At 40.7% G+C, this 22,339-nt stretch overlaps 1 protein-coding gene across 2 annotated transcripts; it reads left to right on the top strand.

The window, feature by feature from the left end:
- The first annotated feature begins 3,398 nt into the window (after positions 1-3,398).
- Positions 3,399-14,429, top strand: LOC139756577 (uncharacterized). 2 transcript variants are annotated; one of them, XM_071676202.1, is made up of 2 exons: positions 3,399-4,175; positions 10,181-14,429. In XM_071676202.1, the coding sequence occupies exons 1-2, from the start codon at positions 3,440-3,442 to the stop codon at positions 10,516-10,518; spliced, it is 1,074 nt and encodes a 357-aa protein (XP_071532303.1). In that variant the 5' UTR covers positions 3,399-3,439; the 3' UTR covers positions 10,519-14,429. The 2 variants fall into 2 exon arrangements, with proteins under 2 accessions (XP_071532303.1, XP_071532302.1); XM_071676201.1 differs by having other exon boundaries at positions 3,405-4,175; positions 10,178-14,429.
- Positions 14,430-22,339: the final 7,910 nt, after the last annotated feature.

Consider the following 22,339-nt stretch of genomic DNA (forward strand, 5'->3'; position numbering starts at 1 on the left):
AAATCAGATGGACGAAGATGGAGAAAAGAAAAAAAAGAGAGAAATATATCATTTCTCCCTTGAGTTATCCTATATATACCCTTTCCTATGCTACGTTTATAGATTTATTTTGTCCCTAATTTCTATATGTCTCACCTTCGCTGTGATGAGTTAGCGCAAAGGAGACTAGTATAGACGGAAGGATTGAAGAAATAAGGGAAAGGGGGGAAATAAAGAAAAGGGAGAGGAGAGGGTGAAAGAGAGAGGGGTTGGTGTATGACACATTGGTGGAAGGGGCAGAGGTCGTGGTTGTCAGCTGCCCTTTCATTGCCACGTGGTCTGGGGGGAGGGGGGTAGATGAAAAGGACTTGTGTGTGTGTGTGTGTGTGTGTGTCCACGATGCCGCTTGCGTCACCAGTAGCTACCGCCCATGTAGCAGTGCAAGTGGTGGTATCTGTAGTAGTGATAGTAGTAACGATAGTAGTAGCTGTAGAAGTGACGGTAATAATAGCAGTAGTAATAGGTGTTGTAGCAGTGGTATTAGTGGCGATAGTTGTAGTAGTAGTAGTAGTAGTAGCAAAAGCTATAGTTGTAGTGGCAATAGTAGCAGAAGCTGTAGTAGTAGTAGTAGCTGTAGCAGTAGTAGAAGTAGGAGTGGTGGCAAATGTGATACTGGAAGGATATCCATCCCACAAGACACCCCTAGACAGCTTCTAGCTGACCCTAAGTCCTCACTGCTAGCACCAAACCAGCCATACACATCTCCAACCTCTTTTTGAAGATTCAAACTCCTCCCTGCTCGCACTAACCAATTCTTGACCCGCTCAACCCCCTCACTGCTTTCTTTAACCTCTCTCTAACTGATCCCTATAGAGATCCTATCCTATTAACGTACTGACCCACCCAGCCTTCTTAGTGCTAAACCCCAAACCTCTTTGATGTCCTAACCTCCTTTCGTGAACCTCACATTGAACTTACATCCACTAATCCCAGACCCATTTTTGCTGACCTAACATTCTTTGCCAACCCCATTCCCTCCCTCTTCCCCATTTCTATCAGTATCAACCTCCCCTAACTCAGCCTTGAGTTGAGGGTCACCTTTTCCTTGTCAAGTTTTGAAAAGTAAAACTTTAAGTTCTTATTGGTTTCTCTCTCACCTTAACCATTTTGGCTCCAATAATCACATCGACCTTCGTGTCCACTCCCTCTACTCTACCTTCCTTCCTTCCTCCATTCTTTCCGTCCTCACTCCTTTACTTCCATTCCACATCTTCTCCCTTCTTTCCTTTCTCACTCTTTTACTTCCATTTCCTTCAAGCTTTCTCCCTCTGCGATCTCACATCTTCTTCCTTCTTCCCCTTCTTCCTCTTCTTCCCTCACCCTTTTCGTCTATCCCTCCAGCTATCCTTTCGTGCAAGGCCTCCTCCTCCTCCTCCTCCTCTTCCTCCTCCTCCTCCTTCTCCTCCTCCTTCTCCTCCTCCTTCCGTCACCGTCAACCAACAATTTCACAGAATTCCTGAGGCTGAGTATTTAAAGAGGCTAGCGGTGCAACCCTCCCTTGTGGACATGTCAAACTTTGGCCCTATTAACTCTTGCCATATGAGACGCTGGGAGAGTGGGTGAGAGTTGGGGGTGGGGGGAGACTGGGAGAGTGAGAGGGGAGACTTGTGGGATGAGAGTGTAGGAAGGGGACTGGGAGAGTAAGAGTAGGACTTGGAGAGTCAGAGGGACCAGACAGTGGGAAAGAGGATTGAGAGAGTAGGAGGAGAAATGTGAGAGTGAAACGGGGAAACTGGAAGTGTATGGAACAGGAACAATCGTGATTCTAAAACTGTTTCGCCTCAAAAAAAAAGAAAAAAAGAAAAATTACCAAATTTTCGTCCACAATCCTTATTCTTTTTTTTTAATGTCGATTTACCCACTCATACATACTTACAAAAATACAGAACTTAGATATAATAAAAGTGTAAAACAAAACGATATATTTCGTGGCCTCAGTGATGGAAAAGAGACGAAAATAAAGGAAACTTTCCCAGGGAAAAAGAAAATAATAGCAAATAAATTTTGCCCTAGACCGGTCCTTCCCCCAACACCCACCTCCCACCCTCTTCCCTTTCCCTTAACCCCTAAGCCCCTAAGGGGTGGACAACCCTCGCCCACCAGGACAAGGGGTAAGTTCTCAATTTCCGACAGACAGACGAACGGACACTTTCCATTTTATTTCTCTGCCGACGTAGAATGAAAAAAGAGAAAGGTAATCTGAGATTACGTGTTGTAGCGAGCGTGATGTCTTTATTTGAGGAGAAATCAATTGCGTGTGTATATATATACATATATATATATATATATATATATATATATATATATATATATATATATATATATATAAATATATATATATATATATATATATATATATATATATATATATATATATATATATATATATATATATATATATATATACATATATATATATATATATATATATATATATATATATATATATATATGTATGTATGTATGTATGTGTGTGTGTGTCCTACTTATCCTAAATGAAAGAGAATAAATGAAACAAAAATCGTATGATACGAGACAAAAGAGCATCGAGGCATGGGACTGCAAATCGGCAAATGGGATTGGAAACAATAGTGTGAGAAAGCTCAGAGGGGGAGAGAGGCTCCTCCCTGGAACCTGGACTTCCCTCCCTCTTATCGACTGAATGTGTGTTTCCCAGTTCTTCGTCTCTCTCTCCCTGGCCTGGTGATGATTCTTCCTAGGATGCTGATAAACGATCTGGATTACATACTCTCTGTATTGGCCCTTACTGCTGTGCTTCCTGTGATTTGTAACTTGTGATGGGAAAAGGATTTGATAAATGTCATAAATGATACATTATACACACACACACACACACACACACACACACACACACACACACACACACACACACACACACACACACACACACACATGTATATATGTATATACATATGAACTCTATCAAAATACACCATGAGTGTATGGTCTATATCACACTGGAGACACAACAGCCATTTCTTCGTTCCCTTTACGCATTCAAAACGTAGAGATAAAAAGAAAAAATCATGAAATCTTTTTTCTTACACCAATTGTATCTTTTCCAGTCATTTCCGTCGTAAATATTGTTTGCTGTTCCTCGCTTATGTGTTTACGACCGTGAGTGGTTGGTGTCCATCCCTCCACCTTAACACCAGCTCGGATTATCAATAAACACTTCTGGGCCATAACTAGCATGTCAAAAACGCCATAAAAACCGCCCAAGAGGGCCGCAAATAGGGATAAATCTGAGAGGGGTTGGAGAGATTGGTGCATTCCCCAAGCGCCTATGCACGCGACCAGCTCCGGACGTGACAAGAGCGAAGCCGTCCTCTGATTGGCCGGCGTTGGTCACGTGACGGCCGCTCGCCAAAGCGTGATAATGGCGAAGTGCAGTAGGCCTGGGGACAGTAGGCCTATCAGTACGGCCATCATCTGTCGCCCGCGCGCTGTCATGAGTTCCTATTTTGCCAACGTGGCCGCGGCAGGAACCTGGGGCAGCGCCGCCCCCGCCAGTGTCCAGGACCAGTACGCCTTCATGCAGAGTTCCAGGGCCCCGATGGGCTATCCAGACCCACCTCAGGCCTATGCACAGCAGTACGGCGCTGCTACCACGGCCGCCACAGCCATGCACGCCTACCGCTATCCAGCGTCGACGTATCACCCTGTTCTTGGGAATATGGCCACGTCCAAAAGCTCCTACGAGCAGCAGCAGGCAGTGAACCACCCATCCTCCTCCTCCTCTTCTTCTTCCCCTCCTGCACCTCTGCCGACCTACGAGACCAACCAGGCTTACTACACCTCCGTAAACTCACCCAGGAGCGACCAAACACTCCCGCAGTCCGTGCCTCCATCTCCAACCTCGTCTTCAGCAGTGCCACACTCCGTCAGCCCAGTGAACAGTGACTACAACAGTGCTAAAATGAACAGTTACCTCAGCCCTATGGCTGCACTCACCCCTTCGGCTGCGTTGGCTCCTCCGTCGACCAACCCTCTGGGTTCGACTGACCCTCTGAGTCACGTCTACGGCGCAGCTCCTGAAGGAGTGATGCTGCCGTATACATCCAAGACACAGGCGCCAGCCAACTACTACCAGTGGGTCAAAGCCTATCCTGCAGGTTGGTGTCTCACGCTTCTCTCATCATGTGTGTGTGTGTGTGTGTGTGTGTGTGTGTGTGTGTGTGTGTGTGTGTGTGTGTGATTACTACTATTATGTCATGGTGTGAGAGTGTTACACTCGTGTTGCCCCGTCTTTTAACTTTGTGTATATCTATCATATATTTCCTCCTATATGTTTGTACATACATGCATGTACACACGCACACACACACACACACACACACACACACACACACACACACACACAGTGTGGTCCTGTCATATACATCGTGTAGGAAGGCCTCTGGAAGGCCTCTGACATACAGACCATCGATGTGCTTCCTCGTTCATACCGCGCCTACCATATGGTCCACTAAATTTACGAGTCACCCCCCCCCATCTTATCCCCAAACCTTACCAGTTTACTACATGTACCCATGTGGCTCCTTTTAGCTGACCCTAGAGGTACATGGAGGCTCTCTTTTAAGTCTCTACTCTGATAGACTCGTGAATTCCTTTATGACACATATTGACATCGTCCCTCCCTTGGTTTATGACATGTAGTCATATATCTGTGTGTGTGTGTGTGTGTGTGTGTGTGTGTGTGTGTGTGTGTGTGTGTGTGTGTGTGTGGACCTCACATGGCTGGCTACAGGTCAGTCAAAAAGAAAAGTTAGAGTAAAAAGAATGACAAATGAGAATGACCAATGAGAGGTTCGAAACCCAGGCATCCATTTGGTCCTGAGTGTTTTCATTTTTTCTCTTTATGAAAGTGACGAAGTGTGGTTGAGAGGGCAGAAGAAGCGGGTGTGTTGTACTTTGGACGTTGGAGAGAATGAGCGAGAAGAGGTTGACAAAGAGGGAATACAAGGTAGCTTTAAAGAGAAAAAAAAAGAATAAAGCCATATGTCACATGATTAATAACAGATGATCCTTCAACAGACATCATTATAAAGTAAGGTTTGATCTCACCCATTTCGATTAATCATGGATTAACATTGTTATATGTTGAGGGAAAAAGACATAACAATGAAGAGGAGTAATCTAGTGCTTGTAATTGATTATATATCAAGATTTCTCTCTATATAGATTTTGTGTACATTTCAGTCATGTCTCGTAAGGACTTGAGTGAGTTCAGTTCTGATGTACGACGCAAACTATACATGCAAAATGCAAGCAGGAGAAGTGCTACCTATGTTCACATATCGCCTTCTAATGATAAAAAAAAAGAAGGTTTCATAGTTTCCTTTGACGGAACGAAGATGGGTGTTGGTGGCCGCTGGCCATCAGGGATGAAGGATATAAAAACTTCTGGACGCCAACAGCCCTGAGGGGCAGGCTATTAAGGGATCAGAAATCTAACGAAGTAGTGTGAGGTGAGGGAAGTTGCCTGGGGAATAGCGCCCTGACCACAGCTGGACCTGCTGGAGGAGGGAGTTTGTGAGGGTGGGAGATGGGGTTGTGGGGAAAGCTGAGGTATGAGGGAAACGAGAGTGTGAGGACAGAGGGGAGGGGGGTAAGGGATACGGGTGTGTGAGGGAAGGGAGGGAATGAGGGAAACGTGGTTTTATGGAGAGTAGGGTGTGAGGGAAGCGTGATGTGAGGGAAGTGGTGCCATAAGGGAGATGGGGTTGTGGGGGATGAGAGGAATGTATGAGAGACAGGGTTGTAAAGGAAGCGGAGGTATAAGGAAAGAGAGTGTGAGGGAAGAAAGTGTATGAGGGAAGCGGGGAAGTGAGGGAAACGGGAACGTGAGAACAGATGTGTGAGAGAAGCGGAGAGAATGACGAAATTACAAGGCTACTTGTGAAACAGGGAAGATTATGAGGTAGAAGTGAGTGTGAGGCAGGCAATGCTGCGACGCAAGCAAGGATGTGAGGCAGGCAAGATTGTGAGGCAAAGATTGACGTGAAGCAAGGAGGGGTGCGAGTCAGAGAGGAGTGTGAGGCAAGCAATGAGTGTTAGGAGGGCGTGGGTGTGAAGCAGACAGAAAAATTGGGAAAGGTAAGAATGGAAAGATAAGACGAGCATTGGTATGGAAGGGGGAGAGGGATAAACATTGGTAAATGGTATGGGAAGATGGGACAGGCAATGATATAGGATGGGAAAATGGGACAGATAGTGGTATGGGAAGGGAAGTTGAGACAGGCAGTGGTACAGGAAGGACGGATACGGCAGGCAGTGGTATGGGAGAGAATGGAACAGACTGTAATATGGGAGGAGAAGATGGGACATGCATTGGTATGGGATGGGGAGATGGGAAGGGCTGTAGTGGGGAAGGGAAGGGGTGTTGAGCGAGCCCCAGGATCCCATGGGACCAATCATACTCTATCCCTTTAGTGTTTTGTTTACGATATCTGACTAAACAACATCATTATGATGTTGATGCGAGAGATGTTGGCTTTTATTGCGTTTAAACACACACACACACACACACACACACACACACACACACACACACACACACACACACACATATATATATATATATATATATATATATATATATATGGAGAAGGCATATGATAGAGTTGATAGAGATGCTCTGTGGAAGGTATTAAGAATATATGGTGTGGGAGGCAAGTTGTTAGAAGCAGTGAAAAGTTTTTATCGAGGATGTAAGGCATGTGTACGTGTAGGAAGAGAGGAAAGTGATTGGTTCTCAGTGAATGTAGGTTTGCGGCAGGGGTGTGTGATGTCTCCATGGTTGTTTAATTTGTTTATGGATGGGGTTGTAAGGGAGGTAAATGCAAGAGTCCTGGAAAGAGGGGCAAGTATGAAGTCTGTTGGGGATGAGAGAGCTTGGGAAGTGAGTCAGTTGTTGTTCGCTGATGATACAGCGCTGGTGGCTGATTCATGTGAGAAACTGCAGAAGCTGGTGACTGAGTTTGGTAAAGTGTGTGGAAGAAGAAAGTTGAGAGTAAATGTGAATAAGAGCAAGGTTATTAGGTACAGTAGGGGTGAGGGTCAAGTCAATTGGGAGGTGAGTTTGAATGGAGAAAAACTGGAGGAAGTGAAGTGTTTTAGATATCTGGGAGTGGATCTGTCAGCGGATGGAACCATGGAAGCGGAAGTGGATCATAGGGTGGGGGAGGGGGCAAAAATTTTGGGAGCCTTGAAAAATGTGTGGAAGTCGAGAACATTATCTCGGAAAGCAAAAATGGGTATGTTTGAGGGAATAGTGGTTCCAACAATGTTGTATGGTTGCGAGGCGTGGGCTATGGATAGAGATGTGCGCAGGAGGATGGATGTGCTGGAAATGAGATGTTTGAGGACAATGTGTGGTGTGAGGTGGTTTGATCGAGTAAGTAACGTAAGGGTAAGAGAGATGTGTGGAAATAAAAAGAGCGTGGTTGAGAGAGCAGAAGAGGGTGTTTTGAAATGGTTTGGGCACATGGAGAGAATGAGTGAGGAGAGATTGACCAAGAGGATATATGTGTCGGAGGTGGAGGGAACGAGGAGAAGAGGGAGACCAAATTGGAGGTGGAAAGATGGAGTGAAAAAGATTTTGTGTGATCGGGGCCTGAACATGCAGGAGGGTGAAAGGAGGGCAAGGAATAGAGTGAATTGGAGTCATGTGGTATACAGGGGTTGACGTGCTGTCAGTGGATTGAATCAAGGCATGTGAAGCGTCTCGGGTAAACCATGGAAAGCTGTGTAGGTATGTATATTTGCGTGTGTGGACGTGTGTATGTACATGTGTATGGGGGGGGGGGTTGGGCCATTTCTTTCGTCTGTTTCCTTGCGCTACCTCGCAAACGCGGGAGACAGCGACAAAGTATAAAAAAAAAAAAAAAAAAAAAAAATATATATATATATATATATATATATATATATATATATATATGTATGTATATAAAACAGTAGATGAGGCTCATTCATACAGACACGGTGTAAACAGCTCAGGTATGCGAGGAGACTGAGGACCCAGGTAAACGGACAGGAGAGGGGTGAAGTCACCGTCTGATTCAGAGATTAGATAGAAGGGGGAGAGGTAGACAGACAGACATTGGGGAAAAGGGTAGACAGTACGGACAGAACAGAGGTGGCCGTCGTAATAGACCTATGTTGAACAGGCAGACATAATATATGATGAGAACATTCAGATAATAGTATAGAGGTCTTGTCGTGAGGAAAAGATGGACCGTGTTACAGACAGAAGAAGAGACAAATGGACAGAAAGACAGAGGAACAGACAGATCACTCTCTCTCTCTCTCCCTCTCTCTCTCTCTCTCTCTCTCTCTCTCTCTCTCTCTCTCTCTCTCTCTCTCTCGGTATGAAATCCTGTGAATGACACTAAACCTGGATAGAAAGCCGTGCAGGATAAGAAACAGATAAACAGGCACATGAATGATAGACAGACGCATAGTCAAACAGAGAGACAGACAGACGTGTAGAGAGAGAGAGAGAGAGAGAGAGAGAGAGAGAGAGAGAGAGAGAGAGAGAGAGAGAGAGAGAGAGAGAGAGAGAGAGAGAGAGAGAGAGAGAGAGAGAGGCAAAGACTCCAACTGATACGCACATAGACGGGCAGACAGACCAAAAATACTTATTGTCACACAGACAGACAGACAAGCAGCTAAGGATGCTGACTGATACATAGACAGACAGCCAGCCAGCCAGACAGACAGACAGATAAACAGACAACCGCAGCTATCATCCTGTCTGGTCGTGTGGTATGATTGACAGCAGCAGATAATCCCAGGGCATTTCTCGGCATAAGATCTGGGAGTTGAGATTACCAAGGGATACCAGGCCAGTCCCCGTGTGGCATACTGATGTGTTGGCAGGGCTGGATGGCTCTGTTGGCAGGGTGTTGTGTGTGGCAGGATGTGTGGCTCTGTTGGTAGGGTTGTGTAGCTGTTTTGGCAGGGTGTGAGTGGCAGGATTTGTGTCCCTGTTGGTAGGGTTGTGTAGCTGTGTTGGCAGGGTGTGCGTGGCAGGATGTGTGGCTCTGTTGGTAGGGTTGTGTAGCTGTGTTGGCAGGTTTTGTGTGGCTGGATATTTGGCTTTGTTGGTAGGGTTCTGGGCTCTGTTGGCAGGGCAGGGCTGGATGGCCCTGTTGGTGGGGTTGTGTGGTAGAATGTCTGGCTCTCCTATGTGGTTCTATTGGCAGGGTTGCATATCTCTGTTGGAGATATGCAACTATATATATATATATATATATATATATATATATATATATATATATATATATATATATATATATATATATATATATATATATATATATATATATATATATATATATATATATATATATATATATATATATATATATATATAAATATATATAGTCACACATTTGTTTACCGTGTATTCAATGCAGTCACTTTGAATCTGTTATACTCGAAATTCAAAGGTGTACTACCTTATACCTGCACACCCAGCGACAGGTGTACCTTCCCGAGGATTTATGAGAAGGGTTTAAATTCCCTTTGTCGAGTTGGAAATTAACCAGACCCTCTCATTGGCTACAGTGTGTTTGCCAGGAAGTCTCTTGTGGCGAATTTTTGGTTTAAGTGTTGCTTGATGGTGGTTTTACTTTGTCTTATCGGTTTTTGTATACGTTCCATATATATACATATATATATATATATATATATATATATATATATATATATATATATATATATATATATATATATATATATATATATATATATATATATATATATATATATATATATATATATATATATATATATATATATATATATATATATATATGTATATATATATAGTGTGTGTGTGTGTGTTGGTATATATATGAAATAAACTACATACACAGACATGCAGCTCACAAACACATACATAGTAACAACTGTATGTGCCAAAATTAGTTTTCCTATTGATATATGTATGTCCATCAACTATCATTATATTCAAATGTATATTATCAAATGCTAGATATGTACATGTAGATATGTAGATATTTTACCAGCCATTTGTCTGCTCATCGCCTGCTTAACCCCTCACCTGCTCATCTCTGTCATTAAGCTGCTAACGTCCTGGGTATTTCAGCAGGGCAGGACCCTGGCACAGGCCCCAAGAGAACTCGCCAGACGTACACACGCTACCAGACGCTCGAACTCGAGAAGGAGTTCCACTTCAACCGCTACCTGACCCGACGGCGGAGGATAGAGATCGCCCACGCCCTGTGCCTCACGGAGCGCCAGATTAAGATCTGGTTCCAGAACCGGAGGATGAAGGCGAAGAAGGAGTCGAAGTTGGCCCACGACAGCACTGGGGAGAAGAGCGAGGAGAGTGAGGAGAAGGAGGCTAGTGATACAAGTTCCTCTTCCCCCGAACTCCTGCAGGGGGCGCTGACGGGGGTATTGACTGGAGCTCTCACAGCAACCTGATGAGCCAGAGAGACTCCCAGAGGAAGCAAATTAAGCTCCTCTTTTAGAACTAATACTGATGATTCAACTCCCGTTTTTCAGGTATGAAATGGGACCAAAACATATACATTACTACCTCAGGAACTGTAAATATTCTCTATTTATTAAGAAAAGTAGAAACTTACTCTAGACATTACATATTCGTTGGACATCCCAATTCACTGTGGTGCAATATACGATAGTTTATTGAGGAGACCCATTTTCTATTCTTTCTTTCCTTCATTTATTTATAGACGTACGTGCAATAGGTAGTACAGACCCAGGGAGGTGGCCACGTGTTGGTCCCTGATCTCGCAAAACCAGGAGGTGAGAAGCCTCCATAAGCTGGGAGGTATTCCACCTCAGGTGTCAAGAACGCCTTGGATTTGACAGGATCAGATAAACTCTCTCTCTCTCTCTCTCTCTCTCTCTCTCTCTCTCTCTCTCTCTCTCTCTCTCTCTCTCTCTCTCTCTCTCTCTCTCTCTCTCTCTCTCTCTCTCTCTCTCTCTCTCTCTCTCTCTCTCTCTCTCTCCCATTCTCCACATCTCTCTCTCTCCCTCTCTCTCAAGCTGCTCTACAAAAGAAGACTGTATAACCTGTCATGCAGTAGACTTCACCATATCAGCTTCTTTCCTTCGAATCTAACTCCTTAAACTACGACAAAGCCTAAGAGATATGAGTCAAGTCTTTACAAGTTACATTTCTGATCGACTGAAGGTCACATTCTTAAACAGTTATTTAAGGGAGCACTTAAAAGGTACTAGCTTGAATTGGCATTAGGGAGTATTTCAGCTGCTATCGTTAATGATATGAAATATAATTAATTGAGCGTCAGACCGCTGCAATTACCGAAATGATATTGATGCAGATACGTAAGAAACATTAATCAAATAGTTACTTTGATACGTCGCATTCTGGGTTCAATAATTGAACTTTGTTCTCTACATATGTTTATGTCCACCATGTTCTACATACATATGCATGTACCAGGTGTGCTGGCTCAGCAACATTGACTATGACAAGATATTTCATCTCACAGGATAAGAATGCAAAAGTCCATAAGACATACCAGGCAAGTGAGTATATATATATATATAATCTTTTCTTTGCGATTCGAAAGGATAATATTTGTGCTTCGCAAATGTGTAACATTCCCGTATATTACTAATCAAACTTTGTGTTGCTGATAGATATATGAAACCCTCCTCATGATAAGGTAATGACATACATCATCAATCTATCACCGAATCTCAACAACAGAAGCATTTCGATTCATTTCACGACTCGGAATATGAATCGGATATGAAATTAGTGTTTTCTAAGATAACCGAACGCATGGCTTGAGTTCTCCAGTTGAATATACTTTCTCAATAACGCGAAAGGAAGATCGACTATTGTAATACTATGGACAAGAGACTGGGTGATAATGATCAGCGCTGAGTTCTCTCGATCCGGGTTGCAAATCCAGGAAGTTCTTATTGATCAGTCTTATATAAAACGGCCGTTAGTAATAGCATTCATGCCTTATCAGATTCATTGTCCAGCTCACTATCGAACGAGGCCAGATTCAGCATTTCAATCACCGTCACGTATGTCTCAGCAAAGCCTGACTAGAATGAGAAGTTGTCAAATAGCCATCATTTCAAATGGTGACTGACACTTTATCAGTTCATGGCCGATAACTCTTCATAACATTCGACTACGTACTTTGTCATACGTTGTCAAATAACCAGAGAAGTGTCTTGATCGGGTAGTGCTGGGGTGAGAGTGTGTGTTGGTGTGTCAAACACCTCGTCACAACTCCTGTCAGGTCTTGGCAGGCTGACGAACTCCCATCCATCACATTCTCAGTTTCCTGCACCGGGGCGTCAAAACCCCCCTGGGACCTATTGGAAGGTTCACACGTTCCTCAAGTCCATTCATTAGTTTGTCAATTAAGGACAACAAGTTAAAAGCCCACGAGAGGAGGAGGAGGAGGAGGAGGAGGAAGGAGGAGAAGGAGGGAAGAGAGGAGGAGGAGGAAGAAGGAGGAGAAGGAGGGAAGAGAGGAGGAGGAGGAAGGAGTAGGAGAAGGAGGGAAGAGAGGAGGAGGAGGAGGAAGAGGAGGAAGAGGCCTGGAATGAGGTTGGCATGTAAATGATGCTGTTGGGGCAATAAATGGATTAGCGTGACCTGAGGCAAACTGTAAAATTAATTTGCTGACTAGCCCCAGGATGAGACGCGGGCCAAGAGAGGCAGTGTAGGTCTAACCGTGGTGTGCAGTTTAGTGCTGGTGAAGACAGTGGGCAGTTTGGTAATCGCAGCTGTGGGGGTGGGTAGTGTGGTGGCGATTCTAGAAGAGGTATGAAGTCGATATTGTGGTCGTGGCAGAGGTTATTGTGGTGGTGGTGATGGTGGTGAGGGGTGAAAGGTGTCATGTAATTACGTATTTTGGCGACTAGTGTTGGCGGTGATGTTTGGTGGTAGGCAGTGAGATGGTGGTGAGAAAGAGCGAGGGTGTTACTAGGAGTAATGGTGGTAGTCTTGGTCGTCGTGGGGGGTGATAGTGGTGGTGGTGGAGGGTAGCTTGGTGCTACGATGGTGATTGCCTATGTGGTAGAAGTACATTTGGTGGTGATGATAGACTACCTCAGTGATGATGATGTGAAATGGATGACGGTGGACAAAATGAATGTAGTGAGGTTTCAGAATGTTGGTAACAGTATTATTAGCGTTATTCGTGGCATTACAGGTTCGTTCTCAACCTTTCCAGGCCAGCCATGTTTCCGTATACTCCCATCTCTTACACATCCGTGAGTAAGACAATATAAAATGCTCTGCTTAGAGTCCCACGAATAGACGATTCACATCTTTTCACTTACAAACATCCACGAAAAGGCACAGCTCCTTTCTCTCCATCAAATATGAGCATCGAATCGATCGAAAGATAAAAAGGAATTAGAAATGTAATTCTTACATCACTGCTATTAGACGAGGAGACTCATTTCAGTGCGGTGATGAACGAAGACGATGAAGGAGGCTGTGTCAGAACCATTTGACGTCGTGTTCCGGTCACCTGCCTTAATCAGTCGGTCAACTCATGTTGGATTTTCATCACGTTCGCATGTCTTGCACGAGGTGCACGACCAGAGAGGGAGCCCCTGTACCTACAGCTGTCACCCTATTATATATATATATATATATATATATATATATATATATATATATATATATATATATATATATATATATATATATATATATATATATATATATGCCGAAAAGATCTCAAATCACCTTAGGTCTTTCTCTTCTTCTACCTTTGAAGTTTCCATCTCTAGAATCACATTGACATACGTCCTCTACCTTGAATATCATATCTCTTTCTTCTGATGAGGATGACGATTTCATCTACGTCTTTATTGAATCCATTACTGCTCAATTTTGGATACAATTTCACTTACTAGTTTGCTCTCATAAACAGATTTAGATACTTAAAAGAAGTGGGATATTCCAAGATCATATACAGACATTATGAATAGGAGAGGCCTAAAAACTGGAACTTGTGGTACACTGTTAGTTGCTTCTAGGAGCTATACTCTTTTCTTTTTTTTTTTAACCCATTGAATACAATTTATTGCTTTCTTTCAGTGAACCATATTTTATCCAGGTGCCTATGTCATTTCCTATACTGTGAGCCTTCGTGTTATATGATCTTTCACGTCTAACTTTTTAAAAGGCTTTTTAAGAAGTTCTAGATAGATGACGTCAAGATGTAATTTTTTTTCCCCCTCCGTCGTAGTTTTTGTATATAACGTTGAGAGAGAGAGAGAGAGAGAGAGAGAGAGAGAGAGAGAGAGAGAGAGAGAGAGAGAGAGAGAGAGAGAGAGAGAGAGAGAGAGAGAGAGAGAGAGAGAGTATTAACTAAAATTTCTGATTCCTTTTGTTTCATGACCGTAAACAATGTAACTCAAATTATTTTTTCGACATGATGTAGGATTAGATATTATGTAGATAATCTAATCATGTGTACATAGTCTTTCTGTAGGGCCTTCTACAGTGCAAACTGTAGTGATATACTGATGTTCTCTGACGTATAAGTTTACGGTTATACCATATATTTATATATATAAATATTTATCAAATGATCATAGTCGTAGTTATCAAACGGATGTAGTGTGTATATATATATTTTGCTACAAGACATTTTTTTAAATGTTTCAAGATCTTTTCCACACACGGTTCATCTGCATTAAGAATACTGTTTAAGGGGAAAGTTATTTTTGTACGTATATATATATATATATATATATATATATATATATATATATATATATATATATATATATATATATATATATATATATATATATATATATATATATATATATATATATATATATATATATATATATATATACGACAATTAGATGGACTTTCATTAATACCACTATTTTAGTAAAAGATATGTACATATATTATTTTGATACTATGATTCAAATATTTTGGTTCAAGGAAACCACTGAATGGTGAATCTCAAATGTTTTCCATCTTCTGCCAATAATTCATTATTCATCTTTACCCAGACATCTTAAGATATTATGTAAACTATTGAAATATATTTCTATTGACTTTACCACTTGATCATCTTTCTTTTAATGAAAGAAATATGTGAAACTGAAATGACTCTATGCATTTAAATGATGTGACAATAAAGATCAGTACTTCTTTCTTTTTATGAGATACTCTCAGAGCTCATCAGTCGCAAAATGTGCAATAATATCAAGCAATTGTAAATACTCTGAAAAGTATGAAAATAAATCTACGAACATATGGCTGGAGATAAACTGTCAATTCTTCCGAATTAATAATAAAAAAGATACAGTGAATTATGAGTTTTTGTATCCTAATAAATGTTAAGGTGAGAGTAAATTTATGTATGGTCATTCTATAATTTCTTTACTCTGTAAATGAAAGACTGAACTTGTAATGTATGAAGTCAAAGCTCTTTGAGTCTCTGCTATGTAAAGCCAAAGCTCTTCAGAGTTTCCACTATATGACGCTAAAGCTCATAAAAGACTCTATTGCATGATGCCAAAGGCTCTTTAGACTCTTTGCTGTATGAATTCAAAGATCTTAAGAGTCTTCTACATGAAGCCAAAGCTCTTAAGAGTCTCTATTGAATGAGGCCAAAGCTCCTTTAAAGTCAAATATTTCAAAAGTCTTTGTGCTCTTAAAGCCTCTTCTGTTAAAGCAATTCTTGAAGACAAAGCTCTAGATAGCCAGTACGGTATGAGTTCACACTCGTAAGAGCTTATACATTTTATTTCAGTGGGAAATGAGTGTGTTTCAACCGGAATTCTTCAGAATCCAAGAGGTTTGAGAGCATCCTTTATGTTCTTGGGGAAATATCTTTCCTATGATGAAAGTATCACATGATCTATAAATGGAGGTCGTTTAACCTGAGCTTGGCTAATGGGTGCCCAGAACTTGTTTATGAAAATACAAAATTTTGTGCTTGAAAAAGAAAAAAGAAAAGGGAAAGAAATTGGTTGGAGAAGACTGGGGGCTCCAGAAGATATTACATGTTCCTTACTTAATTCCTTGACCAGGAAAAGGCTGAAAAGTCTCGCTCTAGACTCTGTCTACGAGAGTAACTTGACTTAAGTGTACATAAACTTCAGAGAGAAAGGAAATATCTTGAAAAACTGCCTCGAAATAAAACTTTAGAAAATTAAAATTTCTTGTATTCCATTTGTGATTGTGCTAATGTCTTAGAACATGAAAGCAATGTGAGGTACAGTTCTTTTGATTACAAATATGACAAGATTGCGTTAGTGAGATACAGAACAACATCATACTGTGAAAGAGAAGATAACAAACCCAATATTGAAAGCAACACCCTGATATATCAACAAAAACTGTCGTATCCCATGACCATCTTCTCATCTTCAGCGTTCACTGAACAACCGCGCGGGTGTCATGTCACTGATACAACGAAAAGTGAAGCATTTGGTATCGCAAGCAACGTCACAATTTTGTTATAGTCAAGCAAAGATAAAAGTTTTCGTCCAAGTTGCGGCATGCAGCCGACTCCCGCGTTTGTTTTGGTCGCTTGGGCTGAGTGACGTAATCACCCTGCGCCGTGTGCTGATTGGTCAGTTTGTAAATCAAGATGGCGGGTCGTAGAGTGCTGCTTCATCGATTCGGTGACTATTTACTATATATTATCTTTATTTTGCCCTTGTTAGGCGATGCGGTTCATGTACTTAGACTCAGTTAGGGGTAGAGAGTTCGTAGCGGCATGCCTCGCAAGCTTGTATGAGCCAGGAGGGAAAGTATCATAAGAATTGTGAGTTCGGTGTTCGGTAGGACGCGAGTGTATTGTACCGTTAAGCCGAGAGACGATTTAGACCAAGTCAGTTTCTCGTTGAAGTTCCTCACTTCATCCCAAATTCTTGTGGGAGTAAGATAATCATTTTTTCCCCCAATTATAATCAGAAAATGGAAATATATATGTATATGTTTATCACTATAAAAAAATTTGAAATAGAATACAACCTGTTTGTTGTTGTGAGTTGATGTTATCGCTTCGATTTCAAAGTTGATGATTGAGGTTAGAAATGCTTTCAGGTTTCTCCATAATATACCCGTATCTGATTTTCATATTGCTGAGAAATGGAATAACACGTCTTTGGTTCGAAGTTCACAAATATATATATAAATAGAAATAGAATGAAGATAATAGATAATGTCCATTAATCATAAGCAAACATAAGGTTCATTTTTTCTTTTTTGCCTTGGAGAATTGCCTCAATGTGGAAGTAACTGTGTTGCTTCACTCAGTCATATCCTCTTTGGAAACTAAGATAAAGGAAAGCTGCAATGGTTAAATAAATCTTTTATATAAATGTTGTGAAATGTTATTATCGAAGAGCAGATCATTTGAAAAAGGTAAACAAATGATTACATGGTAATTGATGAAGTATCATTATTTCTCTCTTTTTCTTTGTTTTTCCAGTATTTTATACATTTATCGAACTTCCTTTTAGAGTGTTTTTGCTGATATTTATATCATCGTTTGTTTTCCTGGTTCCAGATTGCTCGCAGAATCATTCCTTTTTTAAAATCTGTGCTTTTTGCTTTTACATTTGCATATATTGGTTTCCACGCCAAACTGCTGTGCAAATATGTGTGGCCAGATAATTGCTAAAGTCGACGATAAGAGCATTTTTACCAGAACCATAAGTAATGTGAAAATCTTTGAACTTCTAAAATTACCGATTATTTGAAGTGAAAAAATATTCTGTAAAATTGGACGAGCAAAAAATCATTAAGCCATCTGGTTGAAATGGCAGTATTTGAGATATGTTTATTCTGTGCATTATTTACCAAATAGATTTATTTAGATACAAAAAAAAATCCAATTAACAAGGAACTGCAAACACCCATCTCACCATTTTTTCTTTTATCTTTTTTTTTTTTTTACAATACTTTATGAGAGTCGTAAAAGACTCAGTTCACAGAGGCGTTTACGAACTGAAAGAAATACTTTCTTTTTTGTTTACCTTTTTATCTTTTATGTTGTCGCAGACGATATCTTTACACCGCTGGTGTAAATTCATTCAGTAATGTAAATTTCACAGCTAGCTACCGTCTTTCACGCTCCTTATCCCATCAGATTTACAGACCATCAGCTGTGCGTCTCTGTAAACAGTAAATGTTTATTGAAGTCTTGAGTATATCTCATACTATTTTGATATTCTATTCATGAAGAGGTAATTTCGTTGAGAATTACATCACTGGTATAATGTGGGATAAATGTAATTTCTGTCTCTTAGAGAATGCTGAATTCCCTTGGATACCAGAAGCTGTGTGTGGTGTGGATATTTTAAGAGCTGTTCTTACTTTGCGGTATATTTGATGCTGGTTTTATGGGCTCACCTCTACTCCCGCTGCTCGGTGCTGAGGACCAAGCCTTCCTAACGAAACTTTGGTCCACCAGTCTAGTTAGGATAACAAGCCTCATTCTGGTATGAATAATGTTTTGCAAATGATAGGGTTATCAAAAGTAGGGAAGAGCAAGAGGGAAGATTACGTACTGGGAGAGAGAAGGATGGCAAATAGTAGAATGAGTGTTAACTAAAGAATGAAGAAATTAAAGAATGATTTTAGAGATTAAGTGAATGGGCTTGAAAGGGAAACAAAAGCACTCACATGTAAAGTAAGTAGATGGTAATAAACAATTGGAAAAAGAAATTATTATTTGTGGCGATTGAGCCATCACATATGACCCTTGTCCATTCACCAGCGGTGATGAAGAGATACCGAATCATCCTATAACTGGCGAATCATGCAACAGAATGAGGACTAGTGCTTCAGACCATGAGCGACTTCACAGGGGCAATAAAGATGACGTAAGAATAACCTTGTTCATCCAAGTACACGAAGCTTTATAAGCTTATAAGTGGTGTTGGCTACTTTAAGAGTGAGGGAAGGGCATCAGCGGCGACTTAGGTGATGCGTGGCCGTCAATGCAACAACACCCCTTGGCTCTGTTGTATCAGTGATGCGTCGCCCGTCATGTGTATCCTTCTCATTCAGAAGTTTCCTTTGCTATTCCTTTCTCATATATATATATATATATATATATATATATATATATATATTGGAAAGGAATATATATACATATATATATAATTCACAGATATATCCATATCATTTAGAATCTGGAATATGCTTTTACACTTCTTAGTACTGAAATGCAAGAAAATGTATGCAGTGTGTTTTAATTACTATTTGGATCATTGATGAAATTTTGATAATCTTTGATATTACAGTGGCAAATTAGGGATGGTAGATTCTATACCATTTAATGTTTGATTTCATGTGAATCATGCAACGATGATTTTTCTTTCTTATCGCTGAATGTTGCACAATAAAATGTTGTGTGAATGAAAAAAAAATCAATCTAGGCTTTGTGTGTAATTAACTATTTTTCTTTACCTATTTAGAGCGTATGGAGAGGGAATTTTACACTCATGGGGCACCATCTCTTGTATTTGTGTGTGTGTGTGTGTGTGTGTGTGTGTGTGTGTGTGTGTAATTAACCTTTTTGTATTGTATGGGAAGGGATTTTTACGGTCGTGTGTGTGTGTGTGTGTGTGTTGTGTGTTCGTTTGTTTGTATTTGTTTGTTTGTTTGTTTGTTTGTTTGTTTGTTTGTTTGTTTGTTCGTTTGTGTATCATTTTTCATCATATATGACCAAAAGATATCCACCACAGTAGAACCATACGTACCTCATTGTAATATACCTAAATGTACGTAGATACAATGTACATAATGTAGAGCTATTAGTGTTATGGTCAGTATCAGTAAAAGCAAAAAATATTGGAAAGACACAATTTAACGACTCAAAGTCATTGGTTACGCAAATTTCGTGAAATAATTCGTTTTTCTTTATTCCCCGCTTTCTTTTTCATATTTCTTTAATGCTTTGGTCGGAAGGGAAAAGAGAGGATGAATGCATAAAGTGAACTGGAATAGCAGAAGACAGCTTTAGAAAAACAAGAATATATATATTCTTGATGTCGATCACATTAGTCCGTAATGATAATCATGAAGGTGAAATCGCAATTCAGTAGTTCATATAATTCTATTTGTCGTTAATTTTTCTATACATGTGGCACAGCATGTTTCACGGAGACACTTTGCCAATAATTCATAAAGTTTTTTTAAATCCCGACCAGCACAAAAATTTTGTCTCTCCTCTGTCAGTGGGTCGTCTACAATGGCAGAGGAGAGGCAGAAGTTTTGTGCTGGTGTTGGGATTCAAAAAACTTTATGAATTATTGGCACCTGATGAGGTGATTATCTCCGCTAAGCATATAATACCACATGCATAAAGAAATTACACGTTAGATAAAATTATATGAATTCCAACTTAATTGCGATTTCACCCTTATATATATATATATATATATATATATATATATATATATATATATATATATATATATATATATATATATATATATATATATATATATATATATATATATATATATATATATATATATATATATATATATATATATTAGTTTACAGAAGCGTGCAAATTATTTGTTGAAAAAGTAATTTCTATTTTCTCTGTTCATATACTTTCCCTTAAACCAATACTTTTTCGCTCCTCTCTCATCCCTGCGTCAAGCTGCCTAAGAGAACATCATCTCATACGCACACTGATTCCTGTTGATATATTATCTACGCAATGGTTACATTACAATGCCCCTTACTCCCTTGTGGTCTCAACCAGCACACTTTACGAGTTATGTGAAAGGATTTTCGAGTGATGAATGAATGGTATAATTTTGTGTCAAGCATGATTAAATGGCGTAGTGGGAAAGCACAGCAGTTCCATTGACTTGCCGTTCTTGCTAGGGTAATTAACAAGCGTGGAAGTGCTTCTGTGAGAGCGTGCTATCAACTCAGACTGTAAACAAGGACAAATATAACTGTAAAAAAAAAAGCAAAAAGAGGAAGAGTTATTGTCTGCAGAGAAAAGACCCACCTCACATCCATCATCGAAGACAAACTCAAAATTACCCATCCCTGAAATGAAGGCCCTCAACAAGCATGAGATTTCCCACCCTCTCCCTCAAACAAACAGACACCTGTTCATACCCTCAAACAAACAGGCACTCACTCACACCCTCAAACAAACAGGCACCTGCTCATGCCCACAAACAAGCAGGCACCCTCCCAAGTCATTAGACAAGTGGGCATCCACCAACTACCGCCGAAAAAAAAGAAGAACCCACCTTCGTATACTAATAAAGAGCACGCACCCACCCACGCTCGTAAACAAGTACCCACCCACCCACGCTCGCAAACAAGTCCCCACCCACCCACGTTCGTAAACAAGCACCCACCCACCCACGTTCGTAAACAAGTACCCACCCACCTACGCTCGTAAACAAGTACCCACCCACCCACGCTCGTAAACAAGTACCCACCCACCCACGCTCGTAAACAAGCACCCACCCACTCATCCACGCTCGTAAAGAAGCGCCTACCCACGCCCATAAAAAAAGCACCCATTCACCCACCCACGCCCATAAAACAAGCATGAATCCCACGTCCATAAAGTATAATTCTTAGGGCAGACCGCTGGTGTGCGGGACGGGGTCTTCAACAGACTCCATCGGCGAACCTCCGCGTTACCCTCCGCCGGTCGCGTCCAAGAACTCATAAATTGTGGCTTGGGCGTCCGTCTCTGGTGGGGGTAGTTCGCCCGGGCCAGTCAGCTGTTCTCTCTCTCTCTCTCTCTCTCTCTCTCTCTCTCTCTCTCTCTCTCTGAAAATCATCCACATCCATTCATCAGGCTCTCATCCAGCAACTGTTTTTTTTTTTTTCCCCCTCACCCATTTGCTGTTCTTAGATCTGTTTTGTACGACTGAAGCGACGAAAGAAAATACTTTGATGAATTATCTTTGAATTGAATTAGGTTATTTTCTCGTTTCACGTATTTGATTGTTCCTAATGGGGAAAATCTTACCTTACCCACACCACATTTCTTTCGGAAATAGAGCCATTCTTACAAGGTCTATCAATCTAAGATTTTTTTTTTCTGAAGGCATTATTTTGAGTCGATTACATCAACACTGAATCCTGATAAGAACCTGTTTCACAATCTTATACTCTGTGTTGATACCTTTTCGCATTTACTTCAGGAGAACTTCAATTTAAGAAGAAAAAAAGGAAAAAAAGAATTAAGTTATAAATTACCTTGGGACTGATATATGACAATGTTCACATAATGAG

Source organism: Panulirus ornatus, chromosome 22, assembly GCF_036320965.1.
Source record: "Panulirus ornatus isolate Po-2019 chromosome 22, ASM3632096v1, whole genome shotgun sequence".
NCBI lineage: Eukaryota > Metazoa > Arthropoda > Malacostraca > Decapoda > Palinuridae > Panulirus > Panulirus ornatus.

What these genes read in the sequence shown, in the direction of transcription:
- LOC139756577 (XM_071676201.1), top strand. Translation starts at nt 3,440, where the DNA reads ATGGCGAAGTGCAGTAGGCCTGGGGACAGTAGGCCTATCAGTACGGCC. An exon ending in GGTCAAAGCCTATCCTGCAG is followed by an intron (nt 4,176 to 10,177) that starts GTTGGTGTCTCA and finishes TGGGTATTTCAG; the next exon opens with CAGGGCAGGACCCTGGCACA.